At 42.1% G+C, this 16,883-nt stretch overlaps 1 protein-coding gene and 1 pseudogene across 3 annotated transcripts in view; one reads left to right on the top strand and one right to left on the bottom strand.

The window, feature by feature from the left end:
• Positions 1-2,533: 2,533 nt before the first annotated feature.
• Positions 2,534-3,364, bottom strand: LOC102495938 (tropomyosin alpha-3 chain pseudogene; annotated as a pseudogene).
• Positions 3,257-16,883, top strand: part of MCTS1 (MCTS1 re-initiation and release factor) — a 17,313-nt gene continuing 3,686 nt past the window's right edge. The window contains exons 1-5 of one of the 3 annotated variants that reach the window (XM_014586422.2): positions 3,257-3,360; positions 5,143-5,202; positions 7,506-7,658; positions 8,183-8,280; positions 13,744-13,877. In XM_014586422.2, the coding sequence (XP_014441908.1) occupies positions 5,198-5,202; positions 7,506-7,658; positions 8,183-8,280; positions 13,744-13,877 (390 nt within the window). In that variant the 5' untranslated portion in view covers positions 3,257-3,360; positions 5,143-5,197. Of the gene's footprint in view, positions 3,361-5,142; positions 5,203-6,009; positions 6,367-6,794; positions 6,980-7,505; positions 7,659-8,182; positions 8,281-13,743; positions 13,878-16,883 lie in introns of those variants that run through there. The other 2 variants (XM_006144879.3, XM_006144878.3) reach the window with 2 other exon arrangements.

The following is a 16,883-nucleotide window of genomic DNA, read 5'->3' as shown; positions in this document are numbered from 1 at the left end:
CAGGATGGAGAAATGGAGAAGAAGGGATTGTGGCAGGACGAGGCCCCATTAGAGGGTGTTTTCTCCCTCTCTCTCTCTGTCTTTTGCAAGCACACATGATCTCAGACAAATTTTTAAAAATAATAACAGTAATAATTAAATCATGTTTTGCATGGATTATCTCATTGAATTGTCGTGGCAGCCTCATGAAGTAGGCCTCTGTTTTATTTATTTATCTATCTACCTATCTATTTTTCCCATAAGGCATGTGTGCTCACTAGAGAGACAGAGAGACCAAAAGTAAGAAATCACTCCCCAGGGGGGATGGCCATGCCACAATCCCTTCTCCTTCATTCCCCTCTTAGGATTTTGTGCGTGCATGCACATGCACCCAGCGAGAGTTTTAAGCCACCAGGTCCAGGTCCCGAATCGAAGTCAACTACTTGGGAGCCCAGTGACATAACCATTATGTCATCTGCTGGACTAAGAGGCTTTTTTTTGTTTTTTTTAGAGGTTTTTGCTATAGAGCGCATGCGCTTGCCAGAAAGACAGAGAGAAACAGAGAGACAGAAAGTGAGAAATCACCCCCAGGGGGATGGCCGCGTCACAATCCCTTCTCCTCCATTCTCCTCTCAGCATCTTGGGCATGCACGCTCATGCGCCTGGCGTGAATTTAAGCCACTGGGTCCAGGACTTGAACCGCGGTCGACTATATGGGAGTCCAGTGACATAGCCATTACGCTAACTGCAGGTCCCAAGGGCCTTTGTTTTAAAGATGAAAAGATGTGCACAGAGTTTAAGTGATTTGCTCACAATCACAGCAAATAAGTTGAACTGGGTGCTTCCACACTGAGCAAAGACTGAGGCAAACAAGGGTGTGAGTGAGGTATAGTGGGTTTATCACATCACAAGTTAGTCCTGATAGTCTTCTGATAAATAGCTTTCAGGTCTCTCTAAATTTAGCTGACTGTATGGAGGACTGTAGGTGGGAGCTGCTTGCTGTTTTGTTGGCATTCCTTGATTTGCTTAGTATGGAAGGATCCAGGCAGTGGCAGGACAGATGCATTTTCTCATCTGTGCTCTGCAGAGCGATTGGTGGGGGTGGGGGTAGAGGTGTGCTTCTGAAGTGTGTCTTGCTCCAATGGGGGGGGGGGGGGGGGTGGGGGGTAGAAAGCCAGGCTGCAGATGGGTTTAAGGTGTAAGGCTGAGAGGTAGTTTGTGGGAAATGTGACCTTACTATTGAAAGTAGATTTGACAGGCTGTAGAGACAGTAGCTTTCTTTCTTTCTTTCTTTCTTTCTTTCTTTCTTTCTTTCTTTCTTTCTTTCTTTCTTTCTTTCTTCCTTTTCCTTGCCCTTTTTCTTTTAAGGAGAGTAATTAAGTGGTCAACTCAACATAAGGGGCACGTGATCCATCCTGCTCGTGGTTGGGAAGGGGTAGAGATGAGACGGAAAATTGGTCTCAGGGAGTCTCACCATCTTCATTTGATCACTTCTGATGGGGAAAAAAAAACAATGACAACAAAAAATAAAGTTGTAAAGGTGAGGATCTGAACAGCATACTTTTGATTTTGGCTAACTCCTCTGGAAATCATCCTTCCGGTTTGGATGGTACTTTGTACAGGACAATGAGGCTTCCTGTCGTGGAGTCTCTCCCTGAGCCTGTTTGGCTCTCAGTGGGGCAGGCCTGTAATACCTCTTTCGCTCCTCTATGGAGAGGGCAGTATGCATTAAGCTAAAAAGTTACCTTCCAGAAGTGAGAGAGTGATTAGACTGCTGCTTCAGACCTGTGGGATTATTTGGAATTCTTTATACATGGTTGCGACAGGGTCAGTATGTGGCATAGTGGTTAAGGTGCTGGACTCCCGCATGGTCATCCACAGTTTGAGTCCCAGACCTGGCAACTTGAGACTCATGCTGGGTGTGTGTGCGCGCATGTGTTCAAAATCTGGAGAGGAGAATGGAGGAGAAGGGATGGCATGGCCATCTGCCCCTTGGTGGTGATTTCTCACTTTCTTTCTCTCTCTGTGTCTCCGGCAAGTGCACGTGCCCTATAGAAAAAAATCTCTCTCAAAAAAAAAAAAAAAATGGTTGCTACGACAATAAAGATAATTACAAAATGTATATACCACAGCAGATTACTAGAGACACTTTACATTGTGCTCACATTCCCTTAAAAAGTTGCTCCCAAAGATGCTCAGTCTCTGGCCCAGCTGGAATGTCTGGGAAGAGGCAGAGACACTTTGGCGGAAAAGACAAAGGGGGTAGAGTGTAGAGGGGACGCAAAGGGAGAAAGTAGACTTCCAGTTAAAGATCAACCCTCATTTTTGAGGCCAGCTTATCTTTTTAAATTATTTATTTAATTCTATTTATTTATTATTACTATTTAATTTGACCAGAGGGAGAGAGAGAGAGAGAGAGAGAGCGAAGAGAGAGCGCAAGGAGAAGTGAGAAAGCAAGCCACCAGGTCTGGGAGTCGAACTATGGTTAGCCTTGTGGGAATCCAGCACCCCAGTCACCATGCCACGTGCTGGGCCCCAGGTCAGCCTCTGGTGGAGTCAGAGTCGAGGGAAGAGCAGCAGCAGGGTGGGGCTGGGGTGCTCTATATCTCCTTCAGGTCAGGCAGAGTCAGTCCAGTACCGTTTGTGTACAGATGTGCCTCTTTCTGGTGCGTTTCTGTTTATTTTCCAAATCATCCATTGTCTTTTCCAGCTTAGCTGCCCATCTCTAAGTGAGCTCAGTAAGGGTTTGTCAGTAAGAGTCGTTATCTCGTCCTCATATTTGTCCTCTTTCTGAGAGTACTTTTCTTCAGCATCACTCAGACACCTCAGGGTCTCACCTGTCAGTTGGACCTGCTCATGCATCTCTCGGGAACAGGACTGCCAGTTCAGGTTGTTCCTCTGAGCGTTTCAAGTCTCTTTCAGTGGTCACCGACTTCCGAGCCGCCTCATACTTCCTATCGGCCTCTACTGCAGTGTGCTTTGCTTCTCTGAGTTGGATCTCCTGGAGTTCCACCTTTTCTTCATCTTTTAAGGGCCAGTTTTCAATGACCTTCGAGCCTCTCTGGCTCTCATCAGCAGCTTTTTCCGCCTCCTCCAGGTTTTGCAGGACAGTGTGCAGGCGCTCCCGAGCACGGCCCAGCTCTTCTTCAACCAGCTGAATCTTCCAGTTCAAGGCCACCTCAGCCTGAGCCTGTTCTGGGCTGGCCTCTTGCGCTCTACTTCCGGGTGGAGGCTCTCAGCCGTCTCCTCTGTGTCACCCTCCTGCTGCTGCAGAACCTGAATCTTTGCGCTTCACCGCCTGGATGGTGGTGATCCCGGCCGCGGTGCCTACACCACGCCTGTTAGCGCCCGAGAGACCCTGCCTCCTCAGCTGGCGCACAGGTATGTATCATTTTTATAGCATTAGAAGTTAGCTATTACAGTGGGGCCATCAGAGCCGTGGGTTCCACATTCACGGGTTGTTCATCCACGGTACTGTTGGAGGGCTGACAGCACGACGCCATTTTATCTGCTGTCTCCCTGGGGAAGATGGGGGTAGGGCTGGAGCCAATTCTTTGCAGATAGCGTGGGGCAACTGTATTTCTAATGCCACAGATTTTCAGGTTAATACTTGAAAAGAAAATAAAATTTGCTATAGGGTATAGCACCCACTAAAGAGAGAGGGGATAAGGGGAGAGAGAGAGAGAGAGAAATCATCCCCAAAAGGGGATGACCACACCACAGTTCCTTCTTTTCCATTCTCCTCTCTGGATTTTGGGTACACATGCACACATGCCAAGTATGTTTTTCCAAGCCGCCTGGTCTGGGATTGGCCCTGTGGGATCCAGTGCCTTCACCTCCATGTTGCCTAACTGACCCCAGGATAATACTTCTTTTGTTTGTTTGTTCATTTATTTATTTATTTTTTCCACAAGTGAAAGATGAAGAGACAGGACTTCCAACAGGGTCTTGACACTACACACCCCCAGCTTCCGGCAGTCCCACATCATGAGCACACACTCAGGGAGGTCTCCAGAAGCAAACCTGGAACCTTCTCATGTGGGTCAGACTAGTGTTACATTTTACTGTTGTATTGTACCACCATTTGGCCCCCTCAGTGTGGTATTTTGTTCTTTTTTAAAAACGTATTTAATTTTGTTATTATTATTTTTTAAAGAATTATTTCATTTTATTTATCCATTCATGTATTTTTTTAAAAAATTTGACCAGAGAGGCAGACACACACACACACACACACACACACACACAGAGTGAGAAAGAGAAAGTGAGAAAGCAGGCCACCAGATCCAGGACTCGAATCGTGGTCAGTCATGTGGGAGTGTCCAGTGCCTTAACCAGCACGCCACCTGCTGCTCCCTCAGTGTGGTATTTTGAATAAGAATAAAATTAGTAGGCTTCTCAGAAAAAAACCTCAACAAATGTGGAGATTCTTCTAGGTGTTATTAATTTATAGTCCTTGGGCTGGCCCTGTGGCCTAGTGGTTAAGGGAGTTGGAGCTCACATGCCTGACCACAAGTTCAAATCCTGGCCCTGGTGGCTGGAAAAATATGCAAGGTCTCTGTGCCTTTGTTCCCCAAATCTCAACAGGATAGAGAGATTGAAGAGAAGGGATTGTGGTATGACTATGCTTCGCTGGGGAATGCTTTCTCCCTCTTCTTGCTGTTCCTTTCTGGCAAGCAGATATATCCTCTGGCAAATTAGAAACTGTTTCTGGGTCCATCAAGTCAGCTTTTATTTGCTAGTGGAATATATATTTATTATATATGGCAAAATGGAATGCAAATTGCCCATTCTCACTTGTCTAAAACTGTTTAATAATAGCTGTTTATTGCCATTTATAAATGTGTTTGTTGTTAAATTCTAAGATCCCATGGTGACGTGGTGAGAGTTTCAAGGACAGGAAGGCTATTTGGCAAGAAGCCTGGCATTATAGCGCTAACTATGGCTTGGGTCCTGGACTTCAGTTTTGCTTGTTCATAAACTCAGTATTCTAATGTCACAGAGTTGATTGATGCTAAAAATGCAGATTCACGCTAAGGATGTTCACTAGAGACTGATGTATAAACCAGAATGTCAATTGATTAATTGATTAATTTCGAAGGACAAACATAATCGTTCTTGCCGATTTGACAAAAGAATAGTAAATTCTTTCCCTGTGGGCAGATCTTCCTGGGAAACTGCAGTACAAGCAAACAATTGTTGGTGACATAGAATCAAGATGAGGTGAGTTAGCTGGACAATTCATCTGCAGAGTACCATTTGTTATGATTGTTTAATGATCTATTTCCCCAGTATGCGCTTGAGTATTTGCTCCCTGGAGAACTCGGTCTATTTGTTTTACAGGTCAGTGCACATCCACCCACCCCCTGAGCAGGTACCTGTTCAGATTATGTCCCTAAGCTTTCTTTGCTGATCAAAACCGTTGATTGGCATCATTGTCTCTTTGTATCCGCTCTCTCTTGAAAAATTACATAAGTAAAAGCAAAGGGTGTTTCTTTAGCTGTTATCTAATCAGATGACAGAAGAATACTGCTGCTTGGAGGCCATCATCCATCAAGGAAATGAACACTCTTGATTGATAGCTCAACTTGAAGGTGTGGGGGTGAGGCAGGGCTCTGCCAGGTTGGGAGTTTTACTTAATAATTCTATGGAGGCACCTTCGTGTGGCAGTGACTAGGATTACCACATGAGAAGGATGCCTAGTTAAATTCACATAAGCAAGGACTACAGGAGGTATACTTAACATTTTAGAAAAGCATTCATTGTTTATCTCAAGTTCAAACTTCATCTGGCACCCTGCATTTCCATTTGCTAACCCTGGCAACCCTACAAGTACATTACCATGAAGCCTCGAGGCTCGCCTGGGTTTAAGCCGGCCTGTAAGCACCAATCCATCTGGGCGATTCGGACTGGGAACAAAACCACTCCCACTAAAAAAACCCGCTCGGCTTAACAGTAAGCAGCAACGAAGCACGGAAGAATCTTGATCCTTTGAGGAACCCGTAACCAGAGCAACCGCCATAAATACTGCTTTGCTTGCTTCCCCGCCCCCTTCATTCTTCTCTTCCTGCAACTCGAAAGACTTGCTCCATCACTTCTTCCTTCTCAAGTCCCGCCCTTTCAGCTACCCCACTGGAGAGAAATCGGTCGCCCAAAAGGAGCCTGCTAAACCGCCTACGTGGAGCGCAGAGGACGGAAGTAGTTAGATGTCACTGAGAGCCGTAAAGCGAGCCTAGCTGTACCTTCCGGATAACGACAACAGCTCCGACTGTCAGTGCCGGCCCTCCTCGTGTACGGGGATCTGCCGGACCCTTGCTAATTCAATCTCTTTCCCATTGCGGGCCCTTCCCTATCGTCGCCCCCTTCACGTTGGATCATGTTCAAGAAGTAAGGACATGCTGTGGCCTCTGTCGGCTGCTCACCAAGGCGGTGGGGCTGGGGGTGGGGAAGAGGATCCTCTTTCTCTCTTCCCCCGCCCCTGCCATCCTGACTCCCTGAGGTTTCCTGTAGTCCTGTGCTTTCCACTCGCAACTGGCAACACTTCTTTGAGCTTCTCATCCCTAATCTGCAATCGGTTTTCGATCCCTCCACGCGCATTTGCTTTCTCCTCACCCCTCTTTTTCTCTTGCCCCCCTCCTCCAATTCTGTCTCCATTCCTAGGGTTCTACCAATCACGTCCTTGCATTGTGATTTAGGGGCATATCCTCTTTAGCTGAGAGGGGAGCCTGCCCTCGCTGCCATATGTTTATTAGTTATGAACTGAATAAAGGAAGGCTTGACTTCCTGGGTCATGGGAGTGAAGGAGTCTGGGTGACAGGAAGCAAGCGGCCTGTCATGCCTATTGCCTAGCTGCCAGATTAACCTTGTCTTGGAAATAACGTGATTGTCCCATAGGCCATTCAGTCTAAGGAAGGCAAAACTCCTTGGGGACCTACCTAAAGGGTTTGGCTTCCAGACTTGGTAGAAGCAAAAAGCAAAAGGGGAACATGGGCAAAGGAAGGTGGGTTCTGTGCATGGAATTTTGGGTAAAAATAAACAGGGATCTTAGAAATCATCATCAGCTTAAAAAATCTCAGCAGATTACATAGCCTAGCAGAAGCCAATTTTCTGTGTTATGCTTCGGTTGATCTTTTGTATCTAAACGTTTGAAAGGGTTCTTTCTCTTGTGTATGTATATTTTAATACAGGTTTTATTCTTGGTGGGAGTCTATGTTTCTTCCTGGGTAGAACTGAGTAAGGTTTTTCCAGAAAAGGCATTTGCGTAGCTGATTACAGATCACAGTGCAAAATGTGTCTCATCCCCCCACCCTCAGCTAATTTGTATCTACATGACAGTTTATTTTAATAATGTATTGTATTAAGATGCTGGACAGAATAAAGGAGAAATGGTATTTAAAAAAATGATCTCATAATTGTCTTCAGCATTTAAATATTTGTTTGGGAACAGATGAATTGAAAACTTTAGGTATTTTGATACTTCTGCTTAGAAATGCCTTTTTTTTCCCCTTGCAAAAATCACTTGGCAGATTTGATGAAAAAGAAAATGTCTCCAACTGCATCCAGTTGAAAACTTCAGTTATTAAAGGTATTAAGAACCAATTGATAGAGCAATTTCCAGGTATTGAACCATGGCTTAATCAAATCATGCCTAAGAAAGATCCTGTCAAAATAGTCCGATGGTAAGTCTTTGATTTTCTGTATGTCAGGCTCAGAGTAACTGAGTATTTAATGATTAGATTGCACTTATACTAAATGCAATTATTTTCACATTAACTATTGGCAGATTAATGATGAGAATAGACGGAATAACTCTAAAACTTATTTTCTACGTCCATGAAAAATGCGATTTTGTGTATTGCTTGTTTCATTAAAGATTTCACTCAGAGTTACATTTAGTTTATTTCCGAATGTTCCTTAAGGATTTGTTTTATTGAATTATCTAATAATAGAATAAAATAATATGTGAAATACTGCTAGTTGTAGTAGGTCATATTTTTCTCTTTTTTGTCTGCTCACTTGGTATGATAGAAAAAAAAAAACAAAAACAATGTAAATGTAAACAATGTTTCTTGGCCAGGATGGTTACTGAATTTTTAAAAAGTTTACTGTATCTCTGTGTATGTAAATTTCACATTGCAAACTGTTTGACAGTCATTTTGAAACAAAATATCTAACTTGGTACTTTGTTACATTTGTCCTACAGCCATGAACATATAGAAATCCTTACAGTAAATGGAGAATTACTATTTTTTAGACAAAGAGAAGGGCCTTTTTATCCAACCCTAAGATTACTTCACAAATGTAAGTCTTGTTAGAATATGCCTTTGGGGAAGTAGAAATTCACAAAAGGAATTGAAAATGATGTCCAATAGTTAACGTGTTATTTATTAGTACTAGATAATAAGTAATATAAAATTAAAATGCATGCTTTTCTTATGATACATCTTCGAAATGCAATTTCTCTTCTTATGCATTCATTCAACAAATATTTATTAAATTTACTATGTACCAGGCACTAAGTTAGGTACTGAAAATACAAAAGAAAGTCCAAAAAAGGTATAGTCCCATGAGGAAGAAGTTTTCAGATGGGAAGCAAAATTTCTACATTTCAGTATCGCATTCTAGCCAAGGGGCAGAAGGGAAGGGAATAATTGGCAGACTATTGTTGATGGTGAATTAATGAGTTTGGCTCTTGGGAAAGAGAAGACAAATTTTGAATTTCTTGGAGGTGCAGAGGTCAGATTGTTCCCTGGTTTTTAAAAACCATAAAACATTCAATGGCCAGCCCTGTACTGCAGTGGTTGAGCACTGTGTTTTGGAAGCCAGATCCCACGTGGCTGACTGGGGTTCAAATACTGGCCCCAGAAGTTTGAAACAAGTTTGATGTATGTCCATGTCCCTAAAATCTTCACTCCCCAAGTGGGTTTGGCATACCGCAATCCCTTCTCCATTCTCCTCTCAGGATTTTGGGCACGTATACACATGCACCTGGCATGATTTTTAAAATGTTGGGCCCAGGACTCGAACTGTGGTTGACTACATGGGAGTCCAGCAACGTAACCATTACACCATCTGTTGGTCCCTGTATTGTAGAATTATTAAACTTTTAGTTGTGAAGATAGTATTATAGTTCTGTAGGATGTTGACTTTATTCTTGGGAAATGCATGCTTATTTACAGTGAGACATTATGTCTGAACTTACTTTCACATGGTAGAGGAAAATGTGTGTATATAAATAGAGGAAAAGCAAATATAGCAAGATATTAGTGAACAACTGTTAAATCTAAGTGGATAGTCTACAGTTGTCCACTGAGCTATTCTAGTTTTATAATAAATTGGAAAAAGAGGGACCAACAGATGGCATAAGAGCTATGTCGCTGCATTCCCATATGATCAACTGCAGTTTTAGTCCTGGAACTGGTGGCTTAAAACTGATAGCGAGTGCATATGCGTGCGTGCCCAAAATCCCAAGAGGAGAATGGAGGAGGAGGGACTGTGGTGTGTCTATCCCCTGGGAGGTGATTTCTCACTTTTTGTCTCTCTGTCTCTCTCTGTCTTTGGTGAGCACACATGCTGTATAACAAAATCTATCTAAAAATATATATAAAAATAAATAAATTGGAAAAGGATGTTCCTTATTTAATAATATTTTCCTGGACATCAACCTTTCAGAATACTTTACAGTTATTCTTCTGCAAGAAGCAGAAGAATGTGGTTTAAAACATAGCTTGGAGTTAGGCAGACCTGACTCCCCTTCCCAGTACATGTCACTTTTGGCAAGTCACTTAACTTTTTAAAATGTTGCTTTCTTATCTTTAAAAATACACAGGATAATGGTATCTATCTCTTGCGGTTGTGAGAGTTAAATTAGTACATGTAGCATACCTAACACGATGCCTGGAAAACAGTAAGTGCTCAATATATGAGAGCCATTATAATGATATAGTAGTTCACTAAGTGCTCTTAGTTCACTAAGTGAGAAGTGCATTTGTTCAGGCTCTTTTTTATTTCAATCAGCAAAATGCTTAAACTAATTTGTGGTCTTAGTAGGAAAAATACTTACCTGTTCTCTGACTAGTGACAGAATACTAGTGGTAAGGCATTAAAAGGAGTAAATTTTACCTATAATTTTCATCTTTATTCCTAGAGAGCCCCGAGAGACTTAAAACATTTTTCTCCCTTGGGACCAGCAGATGCTGTAATGGTTATGTTGCTGGATTCCCATGTGGTCAACTGCAGTTTGAGTCCCCGACCTGGCAGCTTAAAAGTTATGCTGGGTGCTTGTGTGTTTGTGCCCAAGATCCTGAGAGGAGAATGGAGGAGAAGGGATTGTGGCATGGCCATCCCCCCTGGGGGTGGATTTCTTGCTTTCTATTTCTCTCTTTCTCTTTGCCTTTCTGGGGAGTTCACACGCCCTATAGCAAAAATCTAAACAAACAAACAAACAAAAAACACAAAAAACAAACAGGTTTTCTCCTAGTCTTTGTTTGAAACCTTCCAAGGATCCTTTTTAATTGTTAGATTATGACTTATCAGTAGATACACATACACATAAATTTTTAAGATCACAAAAGGAGTATGTACACATCATATAAATTTGGAAAATACAGGAATATATAATTAATAATCACCTGTAAGGACCAGTAGTTGGCATAATAGCTATGTCACTGGACTCCCATGTAGTCAACTGTGGTTCAAGTTCTGGACCCGGTGGCTTAAACTTACGCTGTGTGCTTTGTGTGCATGCCCAAGATCCTGAGAGGAGAATGGAGGAGAAGGGATTGCGGCATGGCCATCCCCCCGGGGGGGTGATTTCTTGCTTTCTGTCTCTCTGTCTTTCTGGAGAGCACACGCACCCTATAGCAAAAACATCTCAAAAAAAAAAAAAATCACCTGTAGTCCCACAATCTATAGTTAGTGTGTTTTATTTTAAAAAAGAATTATTTATTTAATTTTATTTATTATTATTTTTTAATTTGACCAGAGAGAAATAGAGAGGGGTTAGAGAGAGAGAGAGAGAGAATGTAAATTGCAAGGTCTGGGACTCAAACCCCAGTCAGCCATGTGGGAGTCCAGCACCTTAATCACCATGCCACTTGCTAGCCCATGTTAATGGATTTCTAACTGGTGTATTTCCACCTAGTTTTTTCTTGTGATGTTTATAAATGTATTTTTTCCTTTTTTACATTAGGTGCTCTATTACATAATTTTGTTGTTGTTAAATTAATAAAATTCAGGGGAACCAGCAGTTAGCATAATGGCTATGTCGCTGGACTCCCACGTAGTCGACCGCGGTTCGTGTCCCGGACCCAGTGGCTTAAAACTCACGCCAGGCGCGTGTACGTGCGTGCCCAAGATCCCGAGAGGAGAATGGAGGAGAAGGGATTGCGGCGTGACCATCCCCCCTGGGGGGTGATTTCTCGCTTTCTGTCTCTCTGTCTCTCTCTGTCTGTCTGGCGAGCGCACACGCCCTACAGTGAAAATCTCTCCCCCCCCCAAAAAAAAAAAGAAAATTAATAGGCTTCAGTTTTTAGAGCAGTTTAGAACAGAAAAAAGTGAACAGAAGGTACAGAGTTGCCAAATACTTCCTCTCCCTAAGTTTCCCTCTTAAACATCTTGATTTAGTGTGATACATTGTAATTGGTGAACCCATAGTGATACATTATTTTTAATGAAAGTCCTTAGGGTTCACTTTAAGAATGTAGCCACTGTTACAGTATCAAACAGAATAGTTTTACTGCCCTAAACATTTCCTGTGCTCCACTAAGTAACTCTCCTCTCCTCCCCCACTGCCTAGTAACCCTTGATCTTTTTGATAGTTTTTTTTTCTTTTTAATTGCCAGAGGGTGTGTGTGTTTGCCAGAGAAAGAGAAAGACAGAGACAAAGGACAAATACCCTCCAATGAGGTGTAGTCACACCACAATCCCTCCTCCTTTTCTCTATCCTGTAGGGATTTTGAGCATACTCACATATGCCTGGGGTGTTTCTCAAGCCACCAGGCTTAGATTCAAACCATGATTGGTCAAGTGGTGTGACTCCCTTAATCAATATGTTGGAGGGCCAGCCCTTTGATAGTTTTTTTTGTTGTTGTTGTTTTAATTTTGCAGGAGAGAAAGAGGTGTAAAGTGAGAACCATCCTCCACGGGGGATGCTCAGAAGTGATCTATTAATCCATCTCCCCTCCTTGTGGGATTTTGGCCTGCATGTGCATGTATTTTTCAAGCCTTTGAGTCTGAGACTCCAACCATGCAGTAAGCCATGTGGGATCCAGTCACTTTAACCACCATGTCACTGGCGTTCCTGATAATATTTTCTTTTTCAGATTTTGGCAGAGGGTACAGAGAGAGAGAGAAGAGGGAGGAGAGAGAAAGAGAGAAGAGGGGGGTTAGCAAGAAAGCACCCATTATGGGGAATGGCCTGGCGTGTGTCTGACATGTTTCCCGAGCTGCTGGGTTCATGACTGGAACCACGTAGTTGGCCATGTGGGATCCAGCCATCCTAACCATGGCACCATGGGCTGACCCATAGTTTTCTTTTTTTTTTTGCCAGAGGGCATGTGCCCTCACCTGAGAGAAACACGCAGAGAGAATTCCCAATGCAGTTTGATCATGCTACAATCCGTTCTCCATTTCTCTATCCTGTTAGGAGTTCGTGCATGCATGTACATGTGCATGGTAGGTTTCTCAAGCCACCAGAGCTGAGATTTGGACCATGGTTGGCTATGTGGAATCCAGCTCTCTTAACCACTAGGCTATGGGGCCAACCTAATCATTTTTTATTTTACTTTTTTTTGAGGATTTTGCTTTAGAGCACATGTGCTCACCAAAGAAAGAGACAGAGATACCATTGTATCCTTCCCAGTCTGTAACTGCTGACAAATTTATTCATGGTGTTCTTGTCATCAGAGATGGTGAGAGGGGAAGTGGGAAATCACCGCCCCCCAGGAGATGGCCACACCATGATCCCTTTTTTCGCCAGTCTCCTCTGGGGATCTTGGGCACGCATGCACACATGCTGGCGTGATTTTTAAGCCACTGGGTCTGGAACTTGAACCATGGTTGGCCATGCGAGAGTCCAGCAACGAAACCACTACATCATCTACTGGTCCTTTATCTTACTTTTTTCACTTAACATTATATTATGAACATTGTCCAAAATATGGTTTTATTATATAGACCTTATAGACATACCATAAGTTATTTATCTTTTTTTTTTCTTCTTTCTTTTTCTTACTTTACATTCATTCACTGTACATGATTACAGGTATACAAAATGAATTTTGCCATCCAGAATACACTGAATATTGGCCCAATCAAAGATCTTTTCCTTATTTTTGGACATTTAGGTTGATTCCAGTTTATTCCATTATAAATAACAGTGCTGCCATGAATATCTTTCTACCTAAATATATCATACGGCCCACATTTTCCCTTAGGATAAAGTCCTAGGAGGAGGATTACTGAGTCAGACTTGGAGGTTTTTCAAGGTTTTTGCAATGTATGTTGCCAAGTAATCCTAAAGAAAGTTTGTACCCATTTCTAAGCCTTCAAGCAGTATACGAGAATGTGGGCGTTCCTACACTCTTGCTAACACTAGGAACTACTTTTCTTAGAAATCTTTACCAATTGGATAGGTGATGAATAGTGTTTTAGTTTTATTTTGCATCTGTTAAGAGTACTGCAGTTTCGGAAAGTATTTGTTCATGTCCTTGCCTTTTGGTTGTGTCATTAGCCTTACTAATTCATATATTTATTTTCTTCTAGATCCTTCTATCTTGCCACACCAGCAGGTTGATAAAGGAGCCATCAAATTTGTACTCAGTGGAGCAAATATCATGTGTCCAGGTTTAACTTCTCCTGGAGCTAAGCTCTACCCTGCTGCAGTAGATACCATTGTTGTATCCTTCCCAGTCTATAACTGCTACAAAATGTATTCATTGTGTTCTTGTCATTACTGAAGATCTATCATCAGGAGTTAGTTGTTATTTTTTTGGAAGTTACTGTTACTTTTGTCTAATGCCTTTCTGGTTACATTAAAGTTGTAGGAAGTAACTTTTTATCTCTTAGATGGAAATTATGTCTCATTTTAAGTGGTTTCTTAGAACTTCCCCCCCCTTTTTTTTTTCAGGCTTGCTTTAAAATTTGTGCATTCACTGGAAAGAGAAAGTGAGATCACTCCCCAGGGGTGTGGCCATGCCACAATCTCTTCTCCATTCTCCTCTCGGGATTCTGGGCATGTGGGGCCCAGTCGGCCATGTGGGATCCAGCTGCCTTAACCACCATGCCACCGGCTAGCCCAGTTTCTTAAAACGTAAATGAAAACAACTTATAAAATAATCCCAGCTACAATTCAGCCCAGTGAGGAACTCATATGATCAGACTCAGGATACAACACAAAACTTTTGATTACTAACAGAAAGGTTATAGGTGATATGATTGGATCAACTTTTTAGATATCAGCTTGCTACTTTAATATTGCATTTGACTTGCCCAGATACACTGGGGCAAAAGCACTCAGAAGAGAAAAGGATTTAGGCACCAGGTATTGTATTTCTCTTCCTAAGCAACATTTTTTGTGTGTGTGTGTTAGGAGGAAGTAGTGAGAAATACTGGCAATCCTTACTTTTATGCTTTTGATATGTTTATTGTTTATTTTTGATAGAACATGTGCACGTGCATATGCAAGCGAGAGAGAATGAGAGGTATGAGCATCCTCCACAGGGTCTGATCATGCTATAATTCCCCTCATCTAGTCCTTCTACCCATTGGATCTTGGGCGCTTGTGCTTGGGCCTGGTATGTTTCAGGTTGATCCAGCTGGGGATGGGAACTGTAGTTGCCATGTGGGATCCAGCTTTTCATGAGCAGTGCATTTTTGCCACACTATGGAGCCGGCCCTCCCAACTTTTATCTTAAAAATACATTTTTAGGGCCAGCTGGTGACATGTTGGTTAAGGCGTTGGATCCCACATGGCTAACTTTATGGTTCAAATCCTGGACTCAGCGGCTTGAAAACACGCTGGGTGTGTGTGCATATGTGCCCAAAATCCCAAGAGGAGAATGAAGGAGATGGGATTATGATGTTTCTGCCCCCTCCAGGGTATGATTTCTCACTTTCTCTCTCTGTCCCTCTCTAGTGAGGACACATATCCTATAGGCAAAAACCACAAATATTAAGAGGAGAATGGAGGAAAAGTGATGGTCACCCTTCTGGTGGGGGTGATTTCTTCATTTCTGTCTAGCAAGTGCACATACCCCATAGCAAAACTAAAACAAAACAAAGCAAAACAAAACAAAAAAAAAATTTTAAAGGTGGTCTTGGGTGTCAAAACACTTTCTCCACTTGATCTTAGCCGAATGGACAAGAAGTGATAGATGTATGTTTTCCAAATGAGAAACATCAAAGTCCCGGATAGTCCTTAAAGAGCCAGTCGATGAATGATGTAGCTGAATAATCCTGTATTATTTCCATTTTTGGGTGCTGTTTCAGCTAAATAAATAGGTTTTTGTCTGTTAGTCTCGAGAAGAGGCCATCTCTTTTCTTATAGTCAAAATAAGACTTTGCCTCAGGTTCAGAAAAGGAATGGTAGTTGGTTGAAATAGGGAAATTAACTTGGAGTGGGAAGACTATTAGAGTAGGTTTAAGAGTGTATCTGGGAGTCAGTAGATGGTGTGGTGGTTAAGGTGCTGGGCTTCCATATGGCTGACCGTGGTTCAAGTCCCGGACCTGGCAGCTTGAAACTCATGTTGGGTGTATGTGTATGGCCAAGATCCTAAGAGAAGGAAGGAGAAGGGATTGTGGCATGGCCATTCCCTGGTGGGGTGATTTCTTGTTTTCTGTCTCTCTTTCTCTTTCTCTCTGGCAAGCACAAGTACCCTATAGCAAAGAAAGCTCTCCAATAAGTGAATGAATGAATGAGTGTGTCTGTGCTAAGAAGGAGGTTATCCTGTTGTGGCAGTAATAGTGAAGGGAAAGTAGAAGTTGTATATTTGTGTTTTAGGAACAGCTTGTGTTGACATAAATACTGGTCACACCATAGATGCCCAAATGTTTATGGAATATTGAATTGAAAACCAATGGAGAAAAGTGTTTCTGTGAGGATAGGTTACTTTTTTATGTTTATGATTTCTCTAAGTATTAAGTTTATAGTTCTGGAGCTTTCCTTAAAAGGTAAAATTTTCTAGTAGTGAGCCTTTACATTTTTTTTAAGAATTATTTAATTTGATTTACTTAATATTATTATTTAATTTGTTATAGGGCATATACATTCACCAGAGACAGACAGAAAGAGAGAAAGTGAGAAAGGAAGCTGCCAGGTCTGGTACTGGGACCATGGTCAGCCATGTGGAAGTCCAGTGTCTTAACTACCACACCACCCACTGGCCGTGAGCCTTTACTTTTTAAAATAATTTTTATTTTGAGATAATTATAGACTTTTTTGCAAAAATTATTATAGAGAGCTGTTGGGTGTGCACTTCAACCTTTACTTTTTTTTTTTTCAAAAAAGAATGGTTTATTTCATTTTATTTATTATTACTATTTTTCTTTTTTTAAGAATTATTTTATTTTAACTTTATTTATTTATTCAAATTTTGCCAGAGAGAGAGAGAGAGAGAGAGAGAGAGAGAGAGAGGGAAATTATATACCTGGGGTGAGTTTTCAACCACCAGGTCTGGGACTTGAATCATAGTTGGCCGTGTGGGAGTCCAGCACCCTTAACCTACATGCCATCTGCTGGCCCCTTTATTATTACTATTTTTCGCTTTGCTGTCGGGTACATATGCTCACCAGAGACAGAGACAGAGAGAGAAAGTGAGAAAGCGTGCCAACAGATCTGGTACTTGAAACGTGGTTGGCCGTGTGAGAGTCCAGTTTTTTTGTTTTTTTTTTTACCACCATTCTTG

This window comes from Tupaia chinensis, unplaced genomic scaffold (assembly GCF_000334495.1).
Source record: "Tupaia chinensis unplaced genomic scaffold, TupChi_1.0 Scaffold000135_1, whole genome shotgun sequence".
Taxonomy (NCBI): Eukaryota; Metazoa; Chordata; class Mammalia; order Scandentia; family Tupaiidae; genus Tupaia; species Tupaia belangeri.
Note: the sequence above shows the minus strand (reverse complement) of the source record. Positions and strands in the feature narration are given on the sequence as shown.